This window comes from Gadus chalcogrammus, chromosome 21 (assembly GCF_026213295.1).
Source record: "Gadus chalcogrammus isolate NIFS_2021 chromosome 21, NIFS_Gcha_1.0, whole genome shotgun sequence".
Lineage (NCBI taxonomy): Eukaryota > Metazoa > Chordata > Actinopteri > Gadiformes > Gadidae > Gadus > Gadus chalcogrammus.
This window is the reverse complement of record NC_079432.1, coordinates 871,229-883,195: the sequence shown is the minus strand read 5'-3', so window position 1 is coordinate 883,195 and position 11,967 is coordinate 871,229. Positions and strand designations below refer to the sequence as shown.

The following is an 11,967-nucleotide window of genomic DNA, read 5'->3' as shown; positions in this document are numbered from 1 at the left end:
TCTCTCTCTCTCCTCTCTCTCTCTCTCTCTCTCTCTCTCTCTCTCTCTCTCTCTCTCTCTCTCTCTCTCTCTCTCTCTCTCTCCTCTCTCTCTCTCTCTCTCTCTCTCTCTCTCTCTCTCTCTCTCTCTCTCTCTCTCTCTCTCTCTCTCTCTCTCTCTCTCTCTCTCTCTCTCTCTCTCTCTCATAGCCATAGGCAGGCCGGCAGAAGACAGACAATAAGTCAGACGCTGATGGCAGCGGGGTAAGTCTGCCCCCTGCCGGTGATGGTTGCTCATTACAACAATACAACTTTTCTTGCATAAACACAACAGGAAAGTGCAGAAACACAACATACGGTATATGAATGTACACAGGCGGGCCACTTCTTCTGCATAAGGGTAGAGAGAACGGTCTATTCTTAACAGATTGCTCTAATGATTAGGCCTACAAAAACGGATTACGTTTTTCCAACTCCGATTGAAAATTACTCAGATTACAAGACAGTCAGTGAAGATTTCTGTATTGCACTCAAGAAATGTAATTCATAACTTTTATCTATTTATTTAGATAGATTGTGGCAAGCTGGCCCGTGCCAATTGAGGAGATGCAGAGCACCTGAGGAGTGTAGAAGCAGGGCTTAAATAGCCTGTTTCTTCAGTCATTCGGGGCTCTCTCAGCCATGTGGCTCGTGCCGGGAGGGAGCCGAGTGGGATACAGTCGCGGAGACGCGGACTGAGCGGGAGAAGCCGGGAGCGGTAGCCACGCCGACCTCACCGACGGACCGGACAGGAGACCCCTCACCCTTTTGCCCTGTTGTGGAAGAAACTAAGTTACTGTATGATTTCCCCCTTTTTAAGTGGGCTGCACGTAATAAACCCGTTGCACCGCAACCCTGCTTGAGCGCTCGAGAGTCCCAGCCACCGACGACCGGGGTTGCCACATAATATTAATAAAGACAGCAGAACCGCAGTCGAGTCGGATTATGTAATGGAAACTTTGAAAATGGAAAAAACTGCAATGCATTTCACAACAGCACCGCACGCTGTCACTATTTAACTATAAATATGTGCAGGGCGCTCCAACCACTGGAGAAGTGCGTGGTCAGGTTTCATTTTGAGTGAACACGATTGATTGCAGTTTTGATTTATTAAATAAATTCCACCAGCTGTAGGCTAATTATAAACGCGGGCGTAGACAGCAACAATCGTCTTTATTACAAACGTTTAGGCCTGGACATGTTTGTGAGGTTTATTTAATATATAAGATTTAAAGATAAATACGGACTGTCCCAACTCTCCATCACAGTCATGCTTTAATTAACGTAAATTCAAATAATTAAACTTTAACTTTTAGGACAAAAAACGAAACTACGGATGTTTTCCTAACTAATAACCAGTGTGTAATCCGACCCCCACGGGCTGGGTCCGGCTGCCAGCGGTTCAAACACCCTGCGGCGTCTGTGGTTTCCGTAATTTGCATGCGGCTCGGTCAGGACCGCTATCCGCTCAGACACTTCCCGCTGGCCTCCGTCCAGTGGCACTTAATAACCGCACTGACAAACACACAGATCACACACGCAAATACACTCATTAAACACGCAAATGCACACATTACACACGCAAATACACACTGCGCAGTCAGATACACTGCTTCGGACATGGCAGCCTTTTACTGCATTATATATATCCTAAAGTGTATTATATATAGCCAAAAGGATATTATATATAGCCTAAAGTAAATGATGTAGCCGAAAGTAGCCTATATGGTATGCAAGCGCGACTATATATGTAGACATATATTCTGCTTCGAGATAATACAAGTTATTATTAATAATAGCTATTAATGGGCACACGCACGCGCACACACGCGCGCACGCACACACGCACACACACGCACACAGCCATTCCTGACCCCCCCCCCCCCCCTTCCCACTCCATGGACGGACTGCTTCCACATTCCACCGGACATTCCTCTCGCGGGAGTGTTCGGGGGAACCATCGCGAGGTTTCCCCACTGCTAGGTGGTGTTTTGGTGGCAGCGGTGAAGGTGGAGACTCCTGAACTTCCTCCAGCGGGAGAGACGTCGCTCTCTGCCCGGGACGGATGGACATACGACGGCGCGCGGATCAACACAGACTTGGCGGGCAGGAAACGGGCGGAGGACGTCGACAAAGAAGCGAGATAACGAGGAGCTTCCTGACCTGTGATATCTGGGAGTCTCTGGATGGGTGAGTACCGAGTACTCCGTAACGAGTAGTGAGTACTGAGACCCGACTACCGATTAGTCAGTACTGAGACCCGAATAGTGAGTTCGGAGACCCGACTACCGATTAGTCAGTACTGAGTCCCGAGTATTGAGTAGTGAGACCCGAGTACCGATCAGTGACTACCGATTAGTGAGTAGCCTACTTAGACCCGAGTAGTGACTAATGAAACCGAGTGCTAATATTACCGAGTACCGATTAGTGAGTACTGAGTACTGATGATTGAGTACTGAGACCCTAGTACTGAGATCCGAGTACCATGTACCGAATAGTGTGTAGCGAGTACTGAGTAGTGCGTACTGAGACCCCAGTACTGAACGCTACCGATTAGTGAGTCCTGAATGCAGGATAGTGAGTACCTAGTAGTGACCAGAGGGTACAGAGTACCTAGTAGTTAGCAGAGAGTACCTAGTAGAGAGCAGAGAGTAGTGAGCAGAGAGTAGTGAGCGCGCAGAGTAGTGATGTGGCGCGTGTGGATCTCCCTTCCCATCATGATGTTCACCACCGGTGGAGCCGCAGTGTAAATACAGTCCTGACCACAGGGTCTGGTAGCATAAAGTTAGCACAACAGTTAGCTGCTTAACCTATTCACCCAGTCTGACAGCCAGTTAGCTGGTGAGCCCGCTAGTTAGCCAGCAGGCTAGCTGACTAGTTAGTCTAGTAAGCTAGTTTACCAGTTAGTTAATCAGTACGTTAACTAATTCGCCTGTTTGCTAGAGGTTGGGCCGCATTCCTTTTTTCACTCAATGCTATGATCTTTAGTCTACACATGAATGACATGGTGACTATTATGGATTATTGGTGAACGATCAGCAGGTTAACTCTATGCATCGATCCATTGATTGCAGATTGAATCATTAGTTAGTGAATTTGATTTGTTAGTGATTTGCTGAAGTCCAGAGTCGTATTCTTCATGTGTGCAGAGATACCCATCTATCTGAGTAGTGAGTTCATCCACCCAGGGAAGGTAAATGGCAGAATGTGGTTGTGAGTGAGTGAATAGTGCTGGAGGTAGAGGACAGGACATACTTTCCGTTTGACAGCCGAGGTCCCCACACCCTGCTCCACCACTCAGACCACATCTCTGCCCTCCGCCCTCCTCCCTTCACCTCCTGATGTACAGTCTGCTATGTAGACCAGCGGTTCCCAAACTTGGTCTGTCGGGAACCCCCCCTTTGGTTAACATACAGTCAGTAACTGCTTCACACACACACACACACACACTACACTCTACACTCTACACTCTACACTCTACACTCTCACACACGCACAAACGCACAAGCATACACCCGTTCCCACAGTTCTGGGTTAAAGCTAATTTATTGGTTTCCTGGTGTACAAACATTCACTGCTCACTTTAAATTAACCAGAATACTCCCTCGCTCAGCTGAGTGTTGACTGTTGAGTAGAAAGAGCAGCACGTCGTCTGCATGGGAGCGAATTTACAGGACAGCAGAACCTGGGACAAGTCACTCCTGTGCCTCAATGTGTCGCACATACACTATAAAAACAACGGTAGTTGTTGTGTTAAGTTGCCTGGCTGTCACTCACAGCCATGGTGTGTTTAGTGTCCGTTGACGTGGCCGTGGACTCAATGTTTGTCTCCTCTGCCTACAGAGCTTCAACATTTCCGAGGTGCTCGGAACCGCGTCAGACTGTGGTGTGAACGGTGACGACATTGTTCCTGGTTCACACCGGTTGTCTCCTCGTAGGGCCACCGTAAAGTGTGACACTCGGGTGCGCCGGCGCGCACGCACACTCATTTAAACTGTGTCACGAGCCTTGGTGCGCGGTCAGCCTGTGCTTTGATTCTAACCGTGTGTGATGTAGCTTTCCCCCTCCCTCCGATCCATCACACCTCCCTTCCATCCCGTCTCCCGACCCAGAGACCGGGACCTGTTAAGCCCCCTTGCCTCAGGGCCTAGTCTCCCCCTCGGTCCGTTCAGCCCGGGCTATACAGTCAGGGCTGGGAGCCAGACGCAGGGCCTGCCCTTCCCTACAGCCGGGTTGACCTGCCTGTGTGTCTCCCAGCCAGGGTCGTGCGCCTGTGATGAGTGATGCTGTAAAATGAGGAGCAGCACAGTATGGTGCTGCTGCTGCTGACGGGGGTTCATCTCCGTGCGTGTGTCCTGTGTGGAAGCATGGAGGAGTATAACCCGTTGGGCTCGGCAATCTCCCAGCCCGGTGTCTCCCCCCAGCTCCCTGAGTGTTTTTAGAGTGACTAGCCTGTTATTCAGCTTCCTTGCTATGCTGTGAAACGGGTTCTAGATCCAATCTACTCCACTTCTGTAGTTCCTACGTCTGTGCGCAGCCAGGCATGCAGGGTGTCTTCTAAACACGATGGTGCTTCAGTGGGGACAGTTATGACGAGGAGTTAAGGACTAAAGCAGTATGAATCTGTCTCTCAACACTAGGGGATGCAGTGGGGACAGTTATGACGAGGAGTTAAGGACTAAAGCAGTATGAATCGGTCTCTCAACACTAGGGGGATGCAGTGGGGACAGTTATGACGAGGAGTTAAGGACTAAAGCAGTATGAATCTGTCTCTCAACACTAGGGGGATGCAGTGGGGACAGTTATGACGAGGAGTTAAGGACTAAAGCAGTATGAATCGGTCTCTCAACACTAGGGGGATGCAGTGGGGACAGTTATGACGAGGAGTTAAGGACTAAAGCAGTATGAATCTGTCTCTCAACACTAGGGGGATGCAGTGGGGACAGTTATGACGAGGAGTTAAGGACTAAAGCAGTATGAATCTGTCTCTCAACACTAGGGGGATGCAGTGGGGACAGTTATGACGAGGAGTTAAGGACTAAAGCAGTATGAATCTGTCTCTCAACACTAGGGGGATGCAGTGGGGACAGTTATGACGAGGAGTTAAGGACTAAAGCAGTATGAATCTGTCTCTCAACACTAGGGGATGCAGAAAGAACGCGTCCAAACATCTTTTAAACAAACTTTCGAAACAGCATGCTCATCCGGTTTTAAATCCTCGTTTCCCTCCTGGTTCTCCTCTTACATCGAGGGTGGCGGTTAAGGTGGGGGCTGGTTGGTGTAGTGGTTTCGGGTGTCGGACCCCATCTGTAAGGTTTTGGGTTTGGCGCCCAAGTCTACCGCGGTGCTTATGAGCAGTGGGTGGGCGCTGTACTGTCCTCTCCTGGTCCCTGGGCCACTCTCAATCAGAGCACCTACCTGCGCCTTAATTACTGCCGTCAGTCACAGCTTAATGAAGACCAATACTTAAAAATAGATCTCGTCGTCATAGGTTCATTTTCCTATAATTCTGTTATCTTACTGTCCTGCTGTACTTTCTGCTTTGGCAACCAGATCCCCCTTCTGGGATGATTAACGGCTCTGATATTAGTGGATGTTGCCCCAGGGCTCCGGAGGGGGATACACTGAGGTGGGCTAAGCTCTCACCAAGGAATTCTCTCTGTCAGAGCTAGCCTCCGGTGGAACGTAGCGCTGTGTCCCAACACGCCCGCGGTGCTAGCCTCAGCCCATAGTCTTCTACCTACTAGTGTAGCTTCATGCTACGGTTGTGCGATAGGGTTGCAAGGTTGTGTGATAGGACAACGTGCTAATGTTGAATGCAAGGGCTACCTTCTACGGTTGTATGCTAGGGCTACATGCTATGGTTCCATGCCAGGGCTACGTGCTAAGGTTGTCGGCTAGGGCTACATGCTAAGGTTGAATAGGACATCATGCTACACTTTTATACACAGCACGGTGTTGGCTGCTGTCGTTCTTTTCCGTGATGAGGGGTTTGAATCGTCTCTGGTTGGTTCTTATTGCTCCACAGGCGTGTGCGTGTGTGTGTGTGTGTGTGTGTGTGTGTGTGTGTGTGTGTGTGTGTGTGTGTGTGTGTGTGTGTGTGTGTGTGTGTGTGTGTGTGTGTGTGTGTGTGTGTGTGTGTGTGTGTGTGTGTGTGTGTTGTTCACCTGCATGCCCCCCACCTGTCCCCTCCCCAGTCTCTCTGGTAACCCACCAACGCCACCCTGAGTGTCTGAGGGTTAAAGGAGGCCGTCTCTGACCCCGCCCCTAAACAGGAAGCGCTGTGTAAGGAGATAGGAAGTGCTGACCTGGAAGTTCTGCTCCTTCGGCTTCCTGTCGGGAAGAACCTGACGGAGGGGCGGGGTGTCTGACCACGGGGGTCTCCCCCACCACCGGGAGACGGAGGGGCGGGGGGGCCGAGGTGTCTGACCACGGGGGCCTCCCCCACCACCGGGGGGCGGGGGGCGGGGGGGCCGAGGTGTCTGACCACGGGGGCCTCCCCCACCCCCGGGGGGCGGGGGGGCGGGGGGGGCCGAGGTGTCTGACCACGGGGGCCTCCCCCACCACCGGGAGCCGTTGGTGTTTCCCAACCGGCGGTGACTCAGGGCTGGGAGCCGGCCGGGTGCTTTCACTTTATTCTGGTTTCTGGCTGAAACGAAACCAAACGGAGCGCGTGCACGAGTCGCTAGGGTGACCCGCTGCTGAGATCTGGGAGGGCCCACGTCTGGGCCCACGCAGACGTGCTGACCAGCAGAAAGGGCGTGCACGGTCTGAGTTGCGCCGTGTGTTTAGTCTCTTAGTGTGTGTGGGGTACCCTGTTCTGATGTGGGTTTTACCTTTTCTGATAGTGTGTGTGTGTGTGTGTGCTACCCTGTTCTGATGTGGGTTTTACCTTGTGTGGGTTTGTGTTACCTTGTTCTGATATGGGTTGTGTGTGTGTGTGTGTGTGTGTGTGCTACCCTGTTCTGATATGGGTTTTAGCTTGTGTGTCAGTGTGTGTTTGTGTTACCTTGTTCTGATATGGGTTGTGTGTGTTTGTGTTACCTTGTCCTGATATGGGTTTCACCCTGGGGTGTGTGTGTGTGTGTGTGTGTGTGTGGGGGTCTCTACTTCCTTGTGTTCTTGGTTTGTCATTAACCCGTGACCCAGCAGCAGACCCTGACCCGTGTGTGTATTGGGTTGACACCCTGCTCCTGAACCGCTCCCACGGAGAGCGCCAGCTCGCTCTGCACCTGAACCGCTCCCACGGAGAGCACTCGCTCTGCACCTGAACCGCTCCCACGGAGAGCACTCGCTCTGCACCTGTCGCAGAGCGAGTGCTCTAGACCAGTAGCAGAGCTCCACAAAACACATTAACCATTTATAACACAATGTGCTTGAATACCCTGATCCGACTGGTCAGTTAACTTCCCTGTGTGTGTGTGTGTGTGTGTGTGTGTGTGTGTGTGTGTGTGTGTGTGTGTGTGTGTGTGTGTGTGTGTGTGTGTGTGTGTGTGTGTGTGTGTGTGTGTGTGTGTGTGTGTGTGTGTCAATGACGATACACATCTGCATGTTAACAGTCCATGCTCTACAAATCCAAAATGAACAACGGTCAAATGCAACCATCGACCAGATGTTTCCATGACAACACTGATAGAACGCCACAAGCCTGTTAGCTTGTTAGCCTGTCTGCTTTTAAGCATGTTAGCCCATTGGCATGTGAGCCTGTTGGCTTGTTAGCGTGTTTATTTTTGAGTCAGTTAGCCTGTTAGCATTGTTGGCAGGCCTGTTTGTTAAGGTCTCGCCTGTTTGTTAAGGTCAGGCCTGTTTTTTAAGTTCCGGCCTGTTTGTTGAGTTCAGACCTGTTTGTTGAGTTCAGACCTGTTTGTTGAGTTCAGACCTGTTTGTTGAGTTCAGGCCTGTTTGTTGAGTTCAGGCCTGTTTGTTGAGTTCAGGCCTGTTTGTTGAGTTCAGGCCTGTTTGTTGAGTTCAGGCCTGTTTGTTGAGTTCAGGCCTGTTAGGTTCAGGCCTGTTTGTTAGGTTCAGGCCTGTTAGGTTCAGGCCTGTTTGTGGAGTTCAGGCCTGTTTGAGGCTACGGTAAACAACATTGTTTTAAAGGATGGAGGTCTGTAGGATGTGTGTTTGAGGCTACGGTAAACAACATTGTTTTAAAGGATGGAGGTCTGTAGGACGTGTGTTTGAGGCTACGGTAAACAACATTGTTTTAAAGGATGGAGGTCTGTAGGACGTGTGTTTGAGGCTACGGTAAACAACATTGTTTTAAAGGATGGAGGTCTGTAGGACGTGTGTTTGAGGCTACGGTAAACAACATTGTTTTAAAGGATGGAGGTCTGTAGGACGTGTGTTTGAGGCTACGGTAAACAACATTGTTTTAAAGGATGGAGGTCTGTAGGACGTGTGTTTGAGGCTACGGTAAACAACATTGTTTTAAAGGATGGAGGTCTGTAGGACGTGTGTTTGAGGCTACGGTAAACAACATTGTTTTAAAGGATGGAGGTCTGTAGGACGTGTGTTTGAGGCTACGGTAAACAACATTGTTTTAAAGGATGGAGGTCTGTAGGACGTGTGTTTGAGGCTACGGTAAACAACATTGTTTTAAAGGATGGAGGTCTGTAGGACGTGTGTTTGAGGCTACGGTAAACAACATTGTTTTAAAGGATGGAGGTCTGTAGGATGTGTGTTTGAGGCTACGGTAAACAACATTGTTTTAAAGGATGGAGGTCTGTAGGATGTGTGTTTGAGGCTACGGTAAACAACATTGTTTTAAAGGATGGAGGTCTGTAGGACGTGTGTTTGAGGCTACGGTAAACAACATTGTTTTAAAGGATGGAGGTCTGTAGGACGTGTGTTTGAGGCTACGGTAAACAACATTGTTTTAAAGGATGGAGGTCTGTAGGACGTGTGTTTGAGGCTACGGTAAACAACATTGTTTTAAAGGATGGAGGTCTGTAGGACGTGTGTTTGAGGCTACGGTAAACAACATTGTTTTAAAGGATGGAGGTCTGTAGGACGTGTGTTTGAGGCTACGGTAAACAACATTGTTTTAAAGGATGGAGGTCTGTAGGACGTGTGTTTCGCAGTCGTACAGATTCTTCATCACCCTCTAATGCAGCGGTTCTCGCCTCATGTTATTGGGTGTTTTCAAAGGTGCAGTGTGAAGGGTTTTGGTGGCATCTAGTGGTGAGGTTGCAGATTGCAGCCAACTGAGTACCCCCTCTGAAGTCTGAGTACCCTCTAAACTCCTCATCCGTCCCCACCACGTTGGAGGAGCTACACTGGACCGGGCTGGCCTTGTTAGGGGGCAGACGGTAACTTAACATGATGTCTTCATCTACAGCAGCCTCGGCCAAGTGTCAAGTGAAGAGATTTAGTTTCTTGATTCTATTTTTTTCAAAAAGTAGATCATCAATACTGAATATATATGAAACGGTTCCAGTACTCATTTCCACGCAGTATCGGTGTGTGTGTGTGTGTGTGTGTGTGTGTGTGTGTGTGTGTGTGTGTGTGTGTGTGTGTGTGTGTGTGTGTGTGTGTGTGTGTGTGTGTGTGTGTGTGTGTTTCTCCGACACCCAGCGCTGTGGCCATAAAGCCCCCCTCCTCTCATTCATTCACTGTGCAGTCTCTCGCAGTAATCGCTGGTCATTTTGCCGTCGTAACCATGTTATAGCCTTATATTTATCTTCTAATAAAAATCAAAAAATATATGCCCTCAATGTTACCCCAGTGGTATCATAAATGGTAGCTAATATCGATATTTTTCAAGATATCGTATCCATGTTTGTATCCTAGGTTAGAAAGCCCCGCATCGTGACACTTGGGTTCAGGGTTGTTCCTGTGCCTTCAGATAGATAGCCTTCTTTCAGGACCACGGGAGGGCATTGGGTGGTGGTTGATGATGATGATGATGATGAAGGTGGTCCATGTTCCTAACCAAATCATCTGTTCTTTCTCTCTGACATTTCTCCTATTTTTTGTCCCTCATTCCCTGCTCTCTCTCTCTCTCTCCCTCTCCCTCTCCCTCTCCCTCTCCCTCCCCCCTTTCCCGGCTCACTTCCTGCGTGCGGCGGCCTTCTTCCTGCGTGCGGCGGCCCTCTTCCTGCGTGCGGCGGCCCTCTTCCTGCGTGCGGCGGCCCTCTTCCTGCGTGCGGTGGCCCTCTTCCTGCGGGTGCAGAGGTGCTGGTGGAGTACGAGTACGAGGCGCTCCACGAGGACGAGCTGACGCTCCGCCCCGGTGATGTCATCGTGGGCGTGCGGCGGGTGGAGGAGGAGGGGGGCTGGATGGAGGGGGAGCTGGACGGTCGCCGGGGGCTGTTCCCCGACAACTTCGTCAAGGTCTGTCTGTCTGTCTGTCTGTCTGTCTGAACGAACCTCTGTCTGTCTGTCAAAGAACATGTCTGTCTGTTAAAGAACAAGTTTGTCAGTCTGTCTGATCAAGTACTTGAGTCTGTCTGATAAAGAACATGGGTCTTGTCTGTCGGCCTGTCTGTCTGCTAAAGAACATGGATCCGTGTGTCCGTCTGTCTGCTAACGAACATGGATCTGTGTGTCTGTGTGAAAAGGAACGTGCGTCTGTCGGCCTGTCTGTCTGCTAAAGAACATGGATCTGTCTGTGATAAAGTGTGTGTGTGTTTCTGTCTGTCAGTCGTTCTGTCTGTTAAAGAACATGAGTCTGTCGTTCTGTCTGAGGACCAGATGAATAGTGAGGTGTTATGAGGACGACTGCAGCGTTAGCGCGGGGGTTGTTCAGTCTATTGGAGAGCGTCAGTCTGGTGATTGGATGACTTTATCTGAGGATCTGGGGAACGTTTCACCGATCATCTTCAGTCAAGAGTCACGACTGAAGAGTCGTTTCCTCTCTCCTTGTCGCTGTCATCTTGATGGAGGCGGAAACTCGTATTTATATTGTTTGTTCCTTCTTTCAGTCTATGCCCCTCGCTCCCTCCCTCCAGTGGGATAGGTACTGCACTAATGGGCCTGTTCTTGGTGATCATCATCGCTTATCCATAAACCTCTGGCTGTGATGTCATAGCTGCTCTTTGCTCCCGGATATTCTTCTTCTCTCTCTCTTTTGTTTTCTCTCTCTCTCTCTGTCTCTCTGTATATACGTGTGTGTGTGTTTTGTCTGGTATCGTTGGATAATGTCTGAAGACGACCTCTTGTATTTAGAGCTGAAATGTCCCAGCCTCATTCCAGCGGATGAACAGGTGTGTTGTGATGTGTTGTGTTGTGTTTTGTCCCGTGTCTTTCTGCGCTGTGTGTCTTGGTTTCTGTGGTTTAGGGTGATGTGTCTGGGTTAATGTGTGAGAACACTTTATGTGTGTGTGTGTGATGGGTATAGAATGCGTTTCCTTTTCAGCATGGGAGTATTGCTAGTTAAGTATTGTTAGTTCGATATTGTTTTGTGGACTAGTTTATCATTAGTTTGGTATTGAGGCTTGTATTGTTAGTTTAGTACTGTAGAGTATTGCTAGTTTAGTACTGTTTATATATTGTTTATAGTAACATGAGTGTTTTCGTCTGCGGTCCCGCCCACCTGACCTCACCTCTGGGAGTCTGGACCTTGAGCCGTTGCCACGGTGACACGTGATGAGTCATGTGGAACAAGCCTTGTTGGGCAGCGGGTTGCCAGGGGTTACTGTTTGCTTTGGGTGGGAGACGGGGTAGTGGGACAGGAGTAGTTGAATTCAGGAACGCACTTGGCCGACATGCCTCCTGTTTGCCGGTCAGGAGTTCCAGAACGACCCGGGACCACGGGAGAGACGTCTCCGCCCACTGGTCAAGATACCGTAGACCTCTGAAGAATAGGCCCCGCCTCCGAGGCCCCGCCTCCGAGGCTCCGGGGCCCCGCCTCCGAGGCCCCGCCTCCGAGGCTCCGGGGCCCTCGGTCAGATGTCTATGCGTAATAACACGGGGTTCAGAATGATAAGACATAACCAACTCTGTAGGTGGC

The 11,967-nt window shown here is 50.0% G+C and overlaps 1 protein-coding gene across 3 annotated transcripts in view; it reads left to right on the top strand.

The window, feature by feature from the left end:
- The first annotated feature begins 1,945 nt into the window (after positions 1-1,945).
- The window catches only part of cd2ap (CD2-associated protein), a 35,846-nt gene continuing 25,824 nt past the window's right edge, over positions 1,946-11,967 (top strand). Inside the window, exons 1-2 of one of the 3 annotated variants that reach the window (XM_056581658.1) lie at positions 1,946-2,207; positions 10,189-10,349. In XM_056581658.1, coding sequence (XP_056437633.1) covers positions 2,204-2,207; positions 10,189-10,349 — 165 coding nt within the window. In that variant the 5' untranslated portion in view covers positions 1,946-2,203. Of the gene's footprint in view, positions 2,208-10,188; positions 10,350-11,088; positions 11,222-11,967 lie in introns of those variants that run through there. The other 2 variants (XM_056581657.1, XM_056581659.1) reach the window with 2 other exon arrangements.